Source organism: Hemiscyllium ocellatum, chromosome 15, assembly GCF_020745735.1.
Source record: "Hemiscyllium ocellatum isolate sHemOce1 chromosome 15, sHemOce1.pat.X.cur, whole genome shotgun sequence".
NCBI classification, from domain to species: domain Eukaryota; kingdom Metazoa; phylum Chordata; class Chondrichthyes; order Orectolobiformes; family Hemiscylliidae; genus Hemiscyllium; species Hemiscyllium ocellatum.
Window position 1 is genome coordinate 28201882 of NC_083415.1, and position 18960 is coordinate 28220841.

General features: G+C 40.8%; 1 protein-coding gene across 1 annotated transcript in view; it reads right to left on the minus strand.

Annotated features, from left to right (window-relative positions):
• Positions 1–5796: 5796 nt before the first annotated feature.
• Positions 5797–18960, minus strand: part of LOC132822657 (sodium- and chloride-dependent neutral and basic amino acid transporter B(0+)-like) — a 44500-nt gene continuing 31336 nt past the window's right edge. The window contains exons 7-9 of the mRNA XM_060835905.1: positions 9245–9344; positions 6325–6434; positions 5797–5979 (exon numbers count right to left, since the gene is read on the minus strand). Of these exons, the coding sequence (XP_060691888.1) occupies positions 5797–5979; positions 6325–6434; positions 9245–9344 (393 nt within the window). The remainder of the gene's footprint in view (positions 5980–6324; positions 6435–9244; positions 9345–18960) is intronic.

Genomic DNA, 18960 nt, shown 5'->3' on the forward strand with positions numbered 1-18960 from the left:
GTCTTGTAAGTGCAGATCTAGGATTTGTTTCATTATCAGTACCAGAATCCATTTTTAGTTACATTAGAGTAAGTATCTGATTTTTTAATCAACCAAGAATTGTTGACGCTTTATTCTGCAAGAAGAGCTCTTGTTTTGATGTGACAAGCACAAACTGTGCCTTAGTGTCGAGCTAGTATGAAAGATCTATAAACCACATTGACGATCAAGTCATCTGAATCAAATAAACAATTCATTGAAACAATGTGTTTTTCATTGACATTCAAAATTCTGCCTCTCTAATTGTATCAGGAAAAATGATTTTAAGTAGCGACAGTGTTGATTTTGAACTATATCATTAAACAACAGCATTATAGTTAGTCTTTTGAGGTAATTTGTTTTATAATACTTTTTTCTTTACAAATTCTCAGCCCTCAATATAATTGATTACAAAATTGATGCATAGTAAACATAAAATCCTGAAATTTTGATTTTTATTATACAGTTTATAGAAGAATGTAGTTTTCATACATGGTCAGTCTGATGTTTGTACCTCTCCCCTCTGTTCAATTTCAAGAGTGGACCCCAGTCAGGAGCAGGTTTGCATGATGCAATAAATTTCTGTGCAAAGGATAAGAAAATGCTTGATAATTAGTGCATAATTTTCATCCATTTTAGCACCTAACCAAACAAAAAAAAATCCAAATCAGGTTACACATTAATTTATTCAAACTGATTTCTCGACGGCATTTCAATGATCAAATATCCATAAAGGCTTTCTCTATCTTCACAAGTAGCTTGACTGTTCCTGTCAAAGTGTTAGGTAACAATCTCGGGATTAGTGATAATGATTCATAGGGCTCCTTTCAGTACATTGCCAATCACACATTAGGACAGAGTTTAAATTAAGAAATTATGGAAGTTTATTAGAAAGGTATGGTAAAGTAGGGGGGAGTCAGTACTGCTTCATCAAGTGGTGTTCATGCCTGCTAAAATCTCTTAGGATTTTTGAGGAGGTAATGAGCAGGCTAGAACCAATGGGCACGATCTACTTGGATTTCCAGAAAGTCTTTGACAAGGTATTGCACAGGAGGCTGCTAAATAAGGTAAAAGTACATGGCGTTAGGGACAAGGTGCTGGCATGGATAGAGGATTGGCTGTCTAGCAGATGGCAGACAGTGGGGAAAAAGAGGTCTTTTTCAAGATGGCAGCTGGTGACCAGTGAAATTCCTCAGGAGTTTGTGTTGAGACCACAGCTATTCATGTTATACTTTAACAATCTGGATGAAGAAACAGAGAGCATTTGAATAGATTGCAGATGACACAAAGTTAGATGGAGGAACAAAGGGTATTGAGGTAGCAGGGAGGCTGAAGAAGACTTGGACAGGCTAGGAGAGTGGGCATAGAAGTAGCAGATGGAATACAATGTGGGGAGTGTAAGGTCATGCAGTTTGGTGGGAAGAATAGAGTCCGAGATTATTTTTAAAATGGGGTAAAGGTTTTGGAAATCTTAAGAACAAAGGCACTCAAGAGTGCTAGTTAAGGATTTTCTAAAGGTTCACATGCAGGTTCAGTTAGCAGTTAGGAAGGCAAATGCAATGTTAGCATTCATTTCAATAGGGCTAGATTACAAAATAGGTACAAGACTCTGATCAAACCGCATTTGGAGTATTGGGGAAGTTTTGGACATCATATCTAAAGAAAGACGTGCTCTAGCTGGGGAGGGTGTCCAGAGGCATTTACCAGGAATGATCCTAGGGATGGAGAGCTTGTCATCTGAAGAGTGGTTGAGGACTTTGGGTCTGTACTTGATAGAGTTTAAAAGGATGAGGAGGTTCACAATAAAACTTACAGATTACTGTGAGGCCTGGATTGACTGCAAGTGGAGAAGATGATTCCACAAACAAGAGAGACTAGAGCCTGAGGGCACAGTGTCAGAGCACAGGGACAACCGCTTAGAACTAAGATATGGAGGACTTTCTTCAGCAAGAGGGTGGGGAATCGGTGGAACTCATTGGCGCAGAGGCCTGTGGTGGCCAAGTCATTGAGTGTACTTAAGACAGAGATAGTAAGGGGATCGAGGATCATTGGAAGAAGGCAAGTCAATGGATTGAGAAACATATCAACCACAATCAAATGGTGGGGCAGAACCGATGGGCTGAATGGTCTTTTTTTTATTAGATTAGATTACTTACAGTGTGGAAACAGGCCCTTCGGCCCAACAAGCCTTCACCGACCCACCGAAGTGCACCTATCCAGACCCATCCCCCTACGTTTACCCCCCCCCCCCCTACGTTTACCCCTGCACTTAACACTACGGGCAATTTAGCATGGCCAATTCAACTAACCTACATATTTTTGGACTGTGGGAGGAAACCGGAGCACATGGAGGAAACCCACGCAGACACGGGGAGAATGTGCAAACTCCACACAGTCAGTTGCCTGAGGCAGGAATTGAACCCGGGTCTCTGGTGCTGTGAGACAGCAGTGCCACCGTGCCACCGTGCCCATTATGGTTTTATTGTACGGTAATAATCATGAGAGATATGAATATACTTATATACGTTAGGAAAAAAAAGGGCAAAGGCTGTTTTATTAGAAATTATTAGAAAACATTTTCAGGATAGGTGCTTAGAAAACATTGTGGGCGGCACGGTGGCACAGTGGTTAGCACTGCTGCCTCACAGCGCCTGTAGACCCGGGTTCAATTCCTGACTCAGGCGACTGACTGTGTGGAGTTTGCACGTTCTCCCCGTGTCTGCGTGGGTTTCCTCCGGGTGCTCCGGTTTCCTCCCACAGTCACAAAGATGTGCGGGTCAGGTGAATTGGCCATGCTAAATTGCCCATAGTGTTAGGTAAGGGGTAAATGTAGGGGTATGGGTGGGTTGCGCTTCGGCGGGTCGGTGTGGACTTGTTGGGCCGAAGGGCCTGTTTCCACACTGTAAGTCTAATCTAAAAATTCGGGAGCTAACCAGACAGTGTCATGTATTGAACAGGATTAATAAACAACATCAGAATGATATCACTCCTAATAGACATCAATAAGAGAGAACAGAGTGCCCAAAACTAACATTTTAAAATTAACGAAGAGTAACTTTGAAGGCAAGGAACTAGTACAAGCTAATTGGCAAATTAATTTAAAGGATAGGTCTCTAGTAATACAGTGGTGGATGTTTACAAGGATATTTTAGAATACTTAGAGTGAATACAGTCCAATGAACAATTCCAAGAAAACAGCCATCTATCGTTAATTAAAAAGGTAAAGATAGTACTAAACTTTTTTGAAAGAGCATTTAATTGTGCAAAGATTAGTAGTGAGAGAGCAGATTGGAAAGAATATAAATAAAGAATAATGAATGACAAAAAATAAATACGAAGGCAAATTTAGAGTATAAAAAGCTAGCTAGAAGTATAAAAATATATTTTCAGAGTTCTATAGATATTTTTAAAAGAGCATTAACAAAATGGGCATTGGTCCTATTGAGTACGAGACTGGAGAATCAAAATGGAAAATAAACAGCTGGCAGATAAAATGAACAAATATCTTGCATCAGTTTTTACTGTAGAGAATATAAATGTTACTAGAAATACTAATAAATCTGGAAATGGAAGGAAAGGAAGACCTCAACAAAATTATAATCACCAAAGAAATGGTAGTCAGTAAAAGCTATGGGATGTCGTGTCATTGAGCTCTGATGATTTCATTCTAGGGTCATGAAAGAAGCAGCTAATGAAATAGCTATGATTTGGAGGTACCGGTGTTGGAGTGGGTTGGAAAAACTTAAGAATCACACAACACCAGGTTATAGTCCAACAGGTTTATTGGGAAGCACTAGCTTTTGGAGCGCTGCTCCTTCATCGAGTGTTTGACCTGACAACCCCCTGATGAAGGAGCAGGGGGCCGAAAGCTAGTGCTTCCAAACAAAGCTGTTGGACTGTAACTTGGTGTTGTGTGATTCTTAACAATGAAATAGTTGAGATACTGGCTTTAATTTTTGAAAGTTCACGATATTCAGGAAAGGTTTCATTATATAGTCCATTAGTGAACAAATCTCCTTTACTCAAAAAGCAACAAGAAAGCAAGAAACTACAGGGCAGCTCGATTAACTGCTGTGGTAAGAAAACTCTTAGTTGTTAGTATTAAAAAGATTCCAGCAAAGCACTTCAGAAAATTAAAGATATTCATGCAGTGCAACAAAGGTTTGTGAAAGGAAAATCATGCCTAATATCATTTATCAGGTCAATCTAGGCTGTGGTCTATATGTACCACCCTGACATTAAATTTAGCTGGACCATCTCTGACACCTCCCTCCCCTTCCTGGACCTCTCCATCTCCATTAATGATGACCGACTTGGTACCTACATTTTTTACAAACCTACCGACTCCCACAGCTACCTGGATTACACCTCTTCCCATCCTACCTCCTGCAAAAATGCCATCCCATATTCCCAATTCCTCCGCCTCCGCCATATCCCAGGAGGACCAGTTCCACCACAGAACACACCAGATGGCCTCCTTCTTTAGAGACTGCAATTTCCCTTCCCACGGGGTTAAAGATGCCCTCCAACGCATCTCGTCCACATCCTGCACCTCCGCCCTCAGACCCCATCTATCCAACCGTAACAAGGACAGAACGCCCTGGTGCTCACCTTCCACCCTACCAACCTTCGCATAAACCAAATCATCTGCCAACATTTCCGCCACCTCCAAACGGACCCCACCACCAGGGATATATTTCCCTCCCCACCCTTTCTGCCTTCCGCAAAGACCGTTCCCTCCGTGACTACCTGGTCAGGTCCACGCCTCTCTACAACCCACCCTCCCATCCTGGCACCTTCCCCTGCCACTGTAGGAATTGCAAAACCTGTGCCCACACCTCCTCCCTCACCTCCATCCAAGGCCATAAAGCAGCCTTCCAGATCCATCAAAGTTTTACCTGCACATCCACCAATATCATTTATTGTATCCGTTGCTCCCGATGCAGTCTCCTCTGGGGAGACTGGACGTCTCCGAGCAGAGCGCTTTCGGGAACATCTCTGGGACACCCGCACCAATCAACCATACCGCCCTGTGGCCTAACATTTCAACTCCCCCTCCCACTCTGCCGAGGACATGGAGGTCCTGGGCCTCCTTCACTGCCGCTCCCTCACCACCAGATGCTTGGAGGAAGAACGCTTTATCTTCCGCCCCAGACCACTTGAACCCCAGGGCATCAATGTGGACTTTAACAGTTTCCTCATTTCCCCTTCCCCCTCTCACCCCAGTTCCAAACTTCAAGCTCAGCACTGTCCCTATGACTTGTCCTACCTGCCTATCTTTCCACCTATCCACTCCACCCTCCTCCCTGACCTATCACCTTCATCCCCTCCCCCCACTCACCTATTGTACTCTATGCTACTTTCTCCCCACCCCCACCCTCCTCTCACTTATCTCTCCACCTTTCAGGCTCTCTGCCTGTATTTCTGATGAAGGGCTTTTGCTCGAAACTTCGATTTTCCTGCTCCATGCATGCTGCCTGACCTGCTGTGCTTTCCAGCACCACTCTAATCTAGACTATATGTACCTCACCATGGGTGGCAGAAATTCAAAAGGGCAGCTCACCATGACCTCTCAAGGCAATTAGGAATGGGTAATAAATGTTTTGCCAGCAACACTCAAATCCAATAATAAAATAAATCGAGAGTTGTAAAGTGGAATTATGCCTGCTAGCACTTTTTTTAAACTGGCACAGTACAATGGGCTAAAGGGTTTTCTTCTTCAGTGTCATTCATTTCTAAGATTCAATATATAAAAATTGTTTCAAGTTTCAAAGGCAGTTATAAAGTTACCTCATATAAGTTGGAGCCCTTAGCTTGGGTAATTTTCACAATTGCCAGAATTGGAATCCAAATAACACAGAAGAGAAATACGCACCAGCCAAATAGTATTGCCCACATTGGGTACTCAAATGATCCATATTGCGGTGGGTGAAATGTGACAGCCGACCAGATTAAGATTCCCTGTTTGAAATGATTCCACAAAGATTAGATGTAGAATAAAACAGCATGTGCACTGAAATAATTTCACAAGGACCCGTATCCTGTCGGTAACTCACCCTTTATTTACAGGTGCATAGTACATGACTCTGACCCAGCTAGCTCAGAGCCAGCTCCTAGAATGAGCAGAACTCCTGACACTCCTGTTTATGTCTGTCAGCCTGGGCTCCCCTGATTGAGCCATGTTAACAGCCCCAATCAGGGAACTCATTTTCTATGAGAGCCACTTGGCTGACCTCATTCCAACCACTACAGATGCAATTATTATTTACTGAATCTTAAATCACTAAAAGACATAACCTTTCTTACTGTTATTAGGCAAGGAGAAATTAAAAACCAACATATTCTCCACCACAGCCAGAAGTACCATCTCTTTTTACCAATCATCATTTCAATGTCCTCAATGAATCTGTTTCCCCCTGTGAAAGATAAGAAGGAAAAGATAATCACCACCATTCTTTTTCAGGTGATTGCTCACTCTCGGTGTGTGACCTCGCTGAGTAACACAAATATACATACAAGAAAACAGTTCATCAATACTGCTGGAAAAGTAACAGTGTTGACAATGCATGAATTAACCAGCAACCTGTGCTGAGGTAGAGATACCATGAAAATTTCCAGAAGTTATGATTTTCCTTACGTTCTGGCTGATATGCATTGCTTAATTAACTTTGTGAAGCTGACATGTTAGGCTTAACCACTGTGTAAGTTTCACAAAGTTTTTGCTTGTACGCATTAACAAAAATGTAATTCTCTATGGCACGTTTAGTTTAGACATAAGTAACATTTTAACAATACAATTGCTATTGACTACCAAAGAATGCCACTTCCAGAAAGTAAACAATTAACTTTGGGAACCTCATTTCTTTACATTATGAGTAATTTTGAGAAATATGATAAACATCAAATTTTATTGTTTCTCTCTGACTTTTATCTTTTTAAACTTTATCTTGCTCTTAACTCAATTTTAATTCTCTGTCTGCACCTGATTTGACATTAAATTTGCCAACTTCTATTGATCTTTCTTATCAGATGTTCCTGTTTTCTTCTCCAACATTTAATCACATTTGATTAAGGAAATACACAACTTGTTCTGTTGTTCAGGCTTCTGCCCTTATCATCTATCCAGTTGGGAGTCAGAACATCACCACCAATGATTTCTATTTCTGATTATACCATACTCGTTCTCATGTCAACCAACGGTGCATTTTTATGTGCTTCCTATTTCTCATCTACAGTCAGTTCCCAGAGATATCCAAAAATATGGAGAAAATAAGGATTGCAAATGCTGGATATCAGAGTCAAAGAGTGTGGCGCTGGAAAAGGACAGCCGGTCAGGCAGCATCCGAGGAACAGGAGTGTTGATGTTTCACGCATAAGTTCTTCCTAATGAAGAGCTTATGCTCAAAATATCGACTCCCCTGTTCCTTGGATGCTGCCTGACCGGCTGTCCTTTTCCAGCACCACACTCTTTGACTCTGATATCCAGCATTTGCAAACCTCACTTTCTCCATATTTTTGGATATCTCTGGGAACTGACTGTAGATGAGAAATAGGAAGCACATAAAAATGCACCGTTGGTTGACATGAGAACTAATATGGTATAATCAGGAATAGAAATCATTGATGGTGATGTTCTGACTCCCAACTGGATAGATGATATGGGAACATACGTATCCAGGTAAATTATGATGGGGAGGCTTTAGAGGGGTAAGATGTGGACAGTGATGTCAGTGGCTGCAGATAGTTTGTCAAAGACTGAGGAGAGTTAGTTGGTCTTTGTCATTATCACATGTGGCATCATTTGTGTGTGTTGATATGAAACCTTTGATACAATGGCAAAGTTCCAGATACACACTAATGAAGGCCAACTCTAATATACCACCACTCCTCTCTAAACTCCACAGCAATATTGAGGCCTGGGTGAGCTGAAATTTCGTCTAAATATTGGAAATGCCAAAGTCAGACTTGACCACAAATTCTACTCGCTAGCTACCAAACAATCTCTTTCCCAGGCAATTGTCTGACACTGAACTGAACTGTTCAATATCCATGCCAATATTAAAATCACTTCTCTGAACCTTCATAGCATAGCCTCACTCTACTGCTGCCTCAATTCATCTGCTGCTAATACCCTTATCTATGCCTTCGGAATGCTCACATCTAGAGGGAGCAATGTACTCCTGACCAAATTCCAAAGTTTAAACCTGAGGAAACCTAAAACACTGTCCTCCACACATCCTAACGCTCACCAAATTTAATTCTCCTATCATCCCTGCGGTCATTGATTTACATTGGTTCATGATTAGTACCACCTTAACTTCAAAACTCTCATCACAAATTTCAAATTCTTCAATAGCTTTCACTTCCATATTTCTATAATATTTTCCAGACCCGACAATATTCTGAGATATTGATACTCCTCCATTTCTAGTCTTTTGAGTTTCTAATTTTAATCACCCCGGAACGGTCCCATGTTAAATTCCCACCTCAAACTTCTCTTTTTCTCTTTGTTCCTCCAAGCCCTTCCTATAACCTATTTCTTTTATTAAGCTTCTGGTTATCCTTCGCAAGATCTCTGGCTCAGTATTTTTGAAGAAGATTGAGACATTTTGCTATGTTAAAAGCATTATATCGATACAAGCTGTTGCTTTTAATATAACAGCAACTCTGCAGATATTTTCTGCTTTTTAAACCTCAGTTGTGCATGAGCAAGTCTAATGGGGCCGTCCAGAGAGATAGTATTTTCCATCAATTTCTGGGAAACATTTTAGATTGTTTTGTCATAGAATTCCTATACTGTGGAAGCAGACTGTTCAGCCTATAAAGTCTACACTGACACTCTGAAAAGCATCCCCGAACCATGCCCTTAACCTAACCTTGTAACCCTGTATTTCCCATGGCTAATCTACCTAACGTGTACATCCCTGGACACTATTGGTAATTTAACATGTCTAATCCACCTAACCCCTTAGACTGTGGGAAGAAACGGGAGCACCTGGATGAAACATGCAGACATGTGGAGAATATGCAAACTCTACACAGACAGTCGCCCATGGGTGTAACTGAACTCGTCTCTGGTACTGTGAGGCAGCAGTGCTAAAATGAAACATGCAAATTGACATTTAGCAGTTACCTATCTCAATTGGCCTGTCTATTTAATTTATTCCAGCCCAGAATAGGTAAAAAGGAATCTTTGTATTTATTAATGGTACTGCATCATACTTACCATAAATGAAGATTATACCAACAAGTTCCAATATAGCCGTTATAAGTAGTGTCAAACCAGTAGAGAAATGGTCAAGTAATTGCACCCAGTAAATACCAGCCTAAAAAGGTAATATTGGCAAAAATATTAAGAAAGTCACACTACTCATAAGACTATATACATTGTACTCTACTAAATAAAAAACACAGCTGCTTTGGGCTAGACTGGAGAACCACTGGCACATACTTATCAGTATTCTAATATCTTCATGAGAGTTTCAAATTATTTGCTGTGTTACTCTTCTGACAGACAACACAGCAATTAGAAAAGTGAAAATGCTTGGCTTGATTGGTTCATTTCAAGTCAATTCTTGTCAACATCATGGAACACTTCCATGAATGTCAAATTCTGCCATGATACTCAACTACCCATAGAGTTGATACATAAAATTATGCAGAAAAGCTGTCAATTTGTCAGAAACTGCTGGAAAGCTGTTAATATTTGTGTAAGTAATGCTATCAATAAATATGGAAGAATCAATGATCTACAAGGGGAGGTGATGGTTGAGGCTATTAATCCAGAAACTCAGATAATATTCTGGGGATCCAAGTTCAAATGCTGCGTTGGCAGATAGTGGAATTTGAATTCATTAAAAAAAAAGTGTGGAATTAAGTATCTGCTTATGACCATGAAAGCTTTGTTGATTGTGGGAAAAACCCATCTGGTTCATTAATGTCCTTCAGGGAAGGAACCTCATCTGGTCTAGCCTACGTGTTACTCCAGATTCACTGTAATGTGGTTGACTCTCAATTGCCCTAGCAAACTATTCAGTTGTATCAATCACAACAAAATCTCGAAGAAATGCAACTGAATGGATTACCTGGCATCGACGTGGGCACCAGGAAAATAACAATAGGAACAGCTGTCAACTCTTCTCACTAACATTTGGAGGCTAGTGCCAAAATTGGGAGAACTAGTCTCACAGACTAGTCAACAATAGCCTGACATAGTCATACTCATGGAATCAAACTTTACAGACAATGTCCCAGACTCCACTATCACCATCCCTGGATATGTTCTGGCCCACCAGCAAGACAGTCTCAGCAGAGGTGTTGGCACAGTGGTATACAGTTGGGAGGAAATTGCCCTGGGAATCCTCAATATTGACTCTGGACTCCATGAAGTCTCATGGCTTCAAGGTAAACATGGGCAAGGAAACCTCTTACTGACTGAGTTGGTCAGGCGCTAAAAAACATAGCAGCTAGTTGTGTCTACAGCAGGCAGTGACAGAACCAACAAGAGGAAAAAACACAACCTAATTCTTACCAATCTGTCCATTACAGTATTGCTGAGAGTGATGACCGGACAGTCCTTGTGGAGAGAAAGTCTCACCTTCACACTGAGAATAACCTCCATCATGTTGTGTGGCACTGTCACCATGCAAAACAGGATAGACTTCAAACAGATCTAGCAACTCAAGATTGGGTATCCATGAGACACTATGAACCATAACAGCAGCAGAATTGTATTCCAACACAGTGTGCAACCTCATGGCCCAGCATATCTGCATTCAACCATTACCATCAAGCCAGGGCATCAATCCTAAATCAATGGAGAGTGTGGGAGGGCATGCCAGGAACAGCACCAGGCAAACCTGAATATAAGGTGTCCACCTGATGAAGCTACTAAACAGGACTATCCAAACAGTTTGGATGCCAAACAGCATAAGCAGCAAGTGACAGATAGAGCTAAGTGGATCAGATCTAAGCTCTGTAGTCCTATCACAGCCATTTATGAATAGTGGTCGATGATTAAATAACTCACTGGAGGAGGAGGGTCAACAAATTCCCATCCTGAATGATGGAACAGCCAGCATGTCAATGTAAGAGATGAGGCTGAAGGATTCATTTTGACGTTTTCCAGTAGTGCCCAGCATTACATATACCAGTCTTAAGCCAACTCAGTTCACTCGTAACATTAAGAAATGTTTGCAGCCAATGGATAATGCAAAGCCATAGGGCCTGCTAACATTCCAGCAAGAGTATTGAAGACTTGTAGTCCAGAACTTGCCAATCCCTAAGTTAAGCTCTTCCAGTACAGTCACAATACTGCCAGCTATCTGACAATGTGGAAATTGCCCAGATTTGTCTTTACACAAAAAGCAGGACAAATCTAGCCCACTCAATTACTGCCCCATCAGTCTACTCTCGATCATCATTAAATTGATGAAAGGTGTCATCAACAATGCTATCAAGCAGTACCTGCTCACCAATAACCTCCTCAGTGATACTCAGTGTGAGTTCCACCAGGACCACTCAGCTGCTGACCTCATTATAACCTTAATTCAATGGACAAAACAGCTTATTTCCAGAGGTGAGGTGAGAGTGACAGCCCTTGACATCAATATCGCCTTTGACTGAGTGTGGCACCAAAGAGTCCTAACAAAACTGAAATCAATGGGGATTAGACAACAAACTCCCCGGTGGTTACCTGACATATTGAAAGATGGTCTTGGTTACTGGAGGTCAGTCATTGCAGCTCCAGGACATCTCTGTAGGAGTTTCTCAGGTCACTGCCCTCGGCCCAACCATCTTCAGCTGCTTCATCGATGACCTTCCCTCCATCATGAGGTCAGAAGTAGGGATGTTTGCTGATGATTGCACAATGCTCAGCACCATTTACAACTCCCCAGATGAAGCAGCCCACGACCAAGTGCAACAAGATCTGCACAATATCCAGATTTGGGCTGATAAGTGGCAAATGACATTTGTAGCCCATAAATGCCAGGATATGACCATCACCATTAAGAGACAATCTTCTTGACATTAAATGGTGTTACCATCACTGAATCCCCCAGTATCAGCATCCAGGGGTTTACCATTGACAGAAACTCATCTGGACTCGCCACCTAAAAACAGTGGCTACAAGAGCAGGTCAGAGGCGATGAGTAACTCAACTTCCCAAAGCCTGTTCATCATCTCCAAGGCACAAGTCAGGGGTGTGGATGAGTGCAGCTCCAATAACACTCAAGAAGCTTTCCACCATGCAGAACAAAGCAGCCAATTGATTAGCGATCCCTGCACCACCAATGCTCAGTAGCAGCTATGTGTACTATTTACAAGAGAAATCCTCACGTGGAAAAGGAAAGATAGAGCTCGGTGAACATCATAAGGATAACTTACCACAGGGTAAAAAGGAAACCCTTGAAGGGAAAAGAGAAGTTAAAAAGCTCCAGTGTTTTCACTGCCATAAGGTAGGCCACATGAAATCGCAGTGTTGGTTGGTTAGGAAAAGCACTGGGAAGCCAGATTTAGGAAAACAGGATAAGCCAGCGAATTTTATTGGAGTGGTAATGGAAAGCACAGTGGAGGCTAATAAGTTGCACCAGAATGTACAACCTGGTCAGAGGTCGGTTAAGGAGCAAGTGCCAGACATTTTTAAACCATATGCCTGCAAAGGAAAAATTTAATCGCCTCGGCAGGAGCAGCAGGTGAAGAGGCTACAATATTAAGAGACACAGGATCATCTCAATGTGCGATGTTGAAAGATGAGAAAATATGTACTTTTGAAGGACTATTGCCAGAAAAAAGTGCTAGTCATGGGAATTCACAGTGCTCAATTATGTAAAGTGAGGTTAGAGTGTCCAATGAAAACTGGAGACATCATGGTAGGAATCCTGGACAAACTCTCAGCTCCAGGAATGCATTTTATCCTTGCTAATGATAAAGCCGGTTCACAGGTAGGTGTGCAGCCTACTGTGGTTGAAATGCCTGTGGAATCTCAGGCAACTGAACTATTGCAGGACACATATCTTGGGATTTTTTTTCCTGACGGTGTAGTAACGAGGTCACAAAGTCACCAGTTGAACAGAAGAGATCAAAGAATTGAAGTGGAATTAGCAGAGATCCTGTTTGATCAAATAGTTGAGGCAAACAAAGAGCAGATGGATGACAAAGCAGACATCTTTAATTCAGATAAACTAATTGAGTTACAGCAGACAGTGGAAAATTTAAAGCAAATATAAAAATAATGTGACTGATATGCCTAAATGTTATCTTAAAAATTATGTTTTAATGAGGAATGATCACATATTCAGGCAGATGGGAAGTGGGCAGAAATTCATCAAGTCGTATTCCCAGTGGATTACAGAAAGAATGTGTTGTGAGTGGCGCAAAAGCTATCACTATGGAGTCATTTAGGAGTGAGAAAAATGCAAGCTAAAACACAAAACATTTTTACTAGTCTGGACTGCACAAGGATGTAGTTAAATTTTGCCAGACATTTCATACATGTCAAGTAATTGGAAAACTACAGGCAGTAATAAAACCTGCACCGTTAATACCTATTCCTGCATTTGAGGAATCTTTTAAGAGCGTCTTAATCGATTGTGTAGGACCTCTGCCTAAAACAAAAAGTGGGAATCAGTATTTTTACACAATAATGGATGTGTCCACTCGATTTCCAGAGCCATTCCATTATGCAATAGTACAGCTAAACAGATTGGAGTGAAACTACTCAAACGTTTTACTAGATATGGACTACCCACAGAGATACAATCAAATCAAGGGTCAAACTTTATATCAAAATTATTCAAGGAAGTTAGAGACAATTTAGGAATAAAACAATCCAATCTACTGTGTACCATCCAGAGTTGCAGAGAGCCCTAGAAACGTGGTACCAGAAATTAAAGACCATGTAGAGGGCTTATAGTCAAGACTGCCCAGACGATTAGGAAAAGGGAATTCCATTTGTGCTTTTTGCGATCAGAGATGCACCAAATGAATCAACCAAATCCAGTCCATTTGAATTAGGGTTTGGGCACGATGTGAGAGGACTGCTAAAAATGATTAAGAAGGAACTGGCAAATCAGAATTCAGAGACTACATATTTGGACTATGTGTCAAATTTTCCAGAACAATTAAATGAAGCAGGGGAGTTGGTTAACCAGCATTTAAAAGAATCACAGCATACAACTAACCGGGAAGCAAATCAAAAACTCACAATTTTGCTTTTGGGGATAAGGATTTAGTGTTACTTCCAGTGATTAGTGAATTTTTAAAAGCAAAGTTTAGTGGACCTTATTAGTCGAAAGGCAATTGAGTGAGGTGAACTCATTGATAAGGACTCCAGACAGAAATAATTCTCACAGAGTGTATCATGTAAATATGCTCAAAAGGTATTTTGACAGGGAAGGAAAGCCAAAGGAGACTGTGTTATTGATTGGAATACAGAGGGAAGAACATAGTTCAGAGGATTCTGAATTGGACAATGGGGAAGTTGTCAAAATTTGGGATGTTATTGAGTTACCTTCCAGAGGAAAACCAAAATGACCTGAAAGAATTAGTACTATCACATGGGGAGATATTTGGAAATAAGCTGGGAAGTACTAACTTAATTATGCATGATGGAGATGCTGTTTCGATTAAGCGACAACCTTATAGGCATAACCATCTCAAGTTAGCACAGGATCAAAAGGAGACTGAACACATACTCTAAGATGATATAACTGAAGTGAGTTACAGTGACTGGAGCTCACCCATAGTAATGGTGCCAAAGCCAGATGGTATCCAACGGTTCTGTATGGACTATTGTAAATGCAGTTATAAACACTGATACATATCCGATTCCGCATTTTGAAGAATGCGTTGAGAAGGTAGGACAAGCAACTTCTATTTCTTATTTGAACATGTTCAGAGGATACTGCCAGGTAACTTTATCCGAAAAATAGATGACAATTTTGGTTTTCATAACACTGAACGGACTGTATCAATTTAAAGTCATGCCATTTGGTATGAAAAATGCACCAGCCACATTTCAGAGACTAACGAGAAGGTCATTGCTGCATTATCCATTGTGTAGTTTATATATTGCTGACCTGATGATTTTTAGACATACATGGAAGGAACATTTTTTTTACATTTATCAGACATGTTCGATCGACTTCAGGATGCAGGTTTGGTGATAAACTGGATAAAAGTGAACTTGCCAAAGCCCAAGTCACTTTCCTAGGCCATGTTATTGGACATAGAAAAATGGTCCCACAGAATGCAACATTAAAGGTAATAGGGGTGTTTTCCATACCATTGACTAAAAGATCAGTACTTAGCTTCCTGGGATTGAATGGATTTTATCAACATTTCTTCCAAAGTTTAGCAGTGTGTCTACTCCACTCACTGAATTGCTAAAGAAAGGCAAGAATATTTAGTGGATGGTGGACTGACAGAAGGCATTTGACAGCCTGAAAGCTTTGTTAACCGCTGTCCCGGTATTAGCCATACCTTGTTATGTAAAGCCATTCAAGGTGGCTATCGATGTAAGTCATGTGGGTGTCAGTGTTGTGCCCTTACAAGAAAATGATGAGAACATAAAAAGACCTATCGGATATTTCTCCAGGAAATTGAGCATTTGTCAGCAGAAATATTCAGCAGTTGAGAAGGGGACATTGAGCTTGGTGTTGACGTTGCAATATTTCAATGTTTATGTAACCAGCAATATATCTGAAACAATCTTGTACACTGACAATAAGCCATTGAAGTTTGTGGAGAAATTTAAGGACAAAAATGCCAGACTGTTTCGATGGAACATGTGGTTACAGCCACTCAATTTGAAAATTGTGCACGTGGCAGGGTGAGAAAATGTGATTGCTGATGCATTGTCAAGACTTGAAGAGAAATAGAGGTGTTTGGTGACAGGAGTGAAACAGACTGAAACAGAATATAGTAGTCCATGCTTGCATGTTTATAGTCAATGTAATGAATATGAGCATTGTAGTGTTCTAATAATTTAAGATTTTTTTTAACGGGGGGTGGGAGAAATTGATGTTGCTGTTCCTTTAACAAGGTTATATTATCCTTGGCCTTTTTTCAGAAAGGTTGTAAAAGAAACAGGTTACAAAAAGTCTGGCCTGGTGGGTTTTAGTGCCAATTGGATGATAGCTAACAGATACTGCCTCAGAGAGAAAAAAAAATCTGTTTTGTTTAAAACTAAGTGGTTTGACCAGCAGAATATCCTCTGTACACCTGCTTAAAACAACTTGACAAGTTAGGGTCTAAGCTACTTTCTTGAAAGGTTGTGAGGGTTCTGGCCTGGCCCATAACACCAACAAATGGGAAAAAATATACTGAAACACATTTGCAGAATTTAGCCAGAATAGTTGGAGAGAAATGCTTCTTACTGATGATGTGGCTGAGAACCAGAAAATGGAGTATTCAGGTGACTGGCAAAAAAACCCAAAGTAATGTCAACTTAATTATTTTATACAGTCAGATCTTAGGATTGGGAATGCATTGCCTTAAATTGTATTGGAGGCAGATTCCTGATGAAGGGCTTATGTCCGAACGTTGTTTCTCCTGCTCCTCGGATGCTGCCTAACCTGCTGTGCATTTCCATCACTACACTCTCAACTCTGGAGGCAGATTCAACCATGATTTTCAAATGAGACCAGAACCACTTATGAGGAAAAGGAAGTGGAGTTGGACTATCGAAATTGCTCTTAGCCTCAGTGGGTGAAATGACTTGCTTAATGCTGTAAATATTCTGTGGTAATCATTCAAAAATAATAGCAGCTATTCATATTACAGATCATTCCTACTTTAAATTTATTCTGAATTTATATTTACTGTAATATTTACTGACATGGAATTTGCTACAACTTGTATAAAGAGGAACTGGCACTGACATCCACTTTCTTTACTCAGTTGCAACATCGATAAATGCCACATATCTGACATGGACAGAATTGGCATACCACTTTTAAATATGCAGGAATTATTCATTGATTTTCTATGAGCAAATTGCTGCTCTTAATCAATATTTTTCATTCTCTTCAAGTAAACATGGCCAAAAACACTCCAGGGTAGAAAGTATTGCTGATGTTGTTGTCAGATAAATAATTAACCCCAGTAAAGTAGCATTAAAAATTGAAGAAAGCATATTAGGCCATCTACAATAACAATAGCTTTCTGTTCATATATCGGATGCATATTTAACAATTTGTAATTGCCCATTTCTTTCAGCTAACCTCAGGGGAACATGCATTGGATTTGGAACTGATCCCTGTAAATGTTGCCTAGTAAAGGGGCACTGCCAAACATTAGTCATGTAAGCAAATAGGTAGAAAGCGAATTGATACAGATTAGCTTACACAGCAACAGAAACATTTTAGAAGAATGGAACCAGCACTTATAGAAAATCTTGTTATATCTAATAGCTAAATATACTCTCATGCAAGCATCAGGGTAAGTCTGGGTGTCACTGGGACGGCAAGTTGGTGAGTATGAGTGTTTACGAGGAGAGTTGAGTTGGTGCCTGAGACTGAGGCTGGAGGAGGGGGAGGAGGAGTAAGGGAAGTTGGGTGATAGAATAATGTACTGGTGGGAGCTTGTAGTGGGGGAGATGCTTCTGATGGTCACAGGTAAATTCACACAGAGGTCTCCCATTGCCCAATGTTAACTGCTCCAATAAAGGCTGCTACAATATCCTGCTGGTATCATCCATGGGAAAAATGGTGACAGAGAGATAAGGTACTTAAGTGGCAGGATGGGGCAGCTGGTTAGATAGCAGCTAGGCTACATTTCACCAGTGTCCCCTCACCCATCAAAACATTAGTGAATTGGTAGAGGGCAGTATGTAGACCCTGAAGTTCATTAGCATGATGTAATACATAGATTGAGAAAGAGAAGGGGCCAAGTTTGCATCACGGAGGAGCTTCAGAAGGAACATCTAAGTACCTATCTTTCGCAGCCTCTTTTGTTTCATCTATGTAAAGGGCAATCCCTCCCCCCCCACCTCATATCCACGCAATTGTTTTCTGCAGTTTCAGTTACCCATGGTTTACCATGACTGGAATATATTATAGGGAACATTCCGGAACCAGGGACCAGGAGGCTGCTGGGAAGGTACATCTCCTATTTAAATGAATGGGTTCGCTCCAATCTGCAGTCTCGGGCTTTAGCGGTAGGCCCTGGAACATATCCCCTGTGGGTATGGGTGGGGAGGTGGGGGTAGAAACGACTGTGGTGTTCCTCAGATGTACTGTTGAATGGCACAGAGATTTTTACATGCATGTAGATGACACCCCACACTTTTCACCACTACCTTTGTCAACTCCTCCACTGTTGCTAAATTATCAGACCACATCTGATATCCAGTACTCAATCAACAGCAACTTCCTTCAATTAAACGTTGGGAAAATTGAAAACATTTGGTTTCTGGTCCAAACTCCATTTTCTTTCAGTGTATCCATCTGCTTGTTAACAATGTGAAATTAATCTATTCTGTTCACAGCCTTGATCATAAATTTCTGATCTTATGTTGGTGCCACCACTGAGACTGCTCATTTCTAATTCATTAAACAACCCAACTTTATCCTTGCCTCAGCACATTTGCAGCTGAAATCCTCTTTCATGCTATGTTACTTCTGGATTTGATAATTCCAACTAATTTCTTGCTGGTGTCTCATAATGAATAATAAATCAGAGAGCATCTAAGTGTCTCTTGTCCCTATCTTAACTCAAAGCAGGTCTAGTTATTTTATGTTTGATCTGCTTTTTGACCTTCATTCACTTCCCAACAGGCAATATGATTATTTTCAAATTTTCCTCTTTATTTTCAAACACCTCCAGGGTCTCACCTCCCTATCCCTGTAACCTTCTTTAGGCCCACAATCTTTCATAATATCTCTGCTCTTCTACTTCTGGTCTCAAGTTTAATTACTCAACTTTGATGCTTCTGCCTTC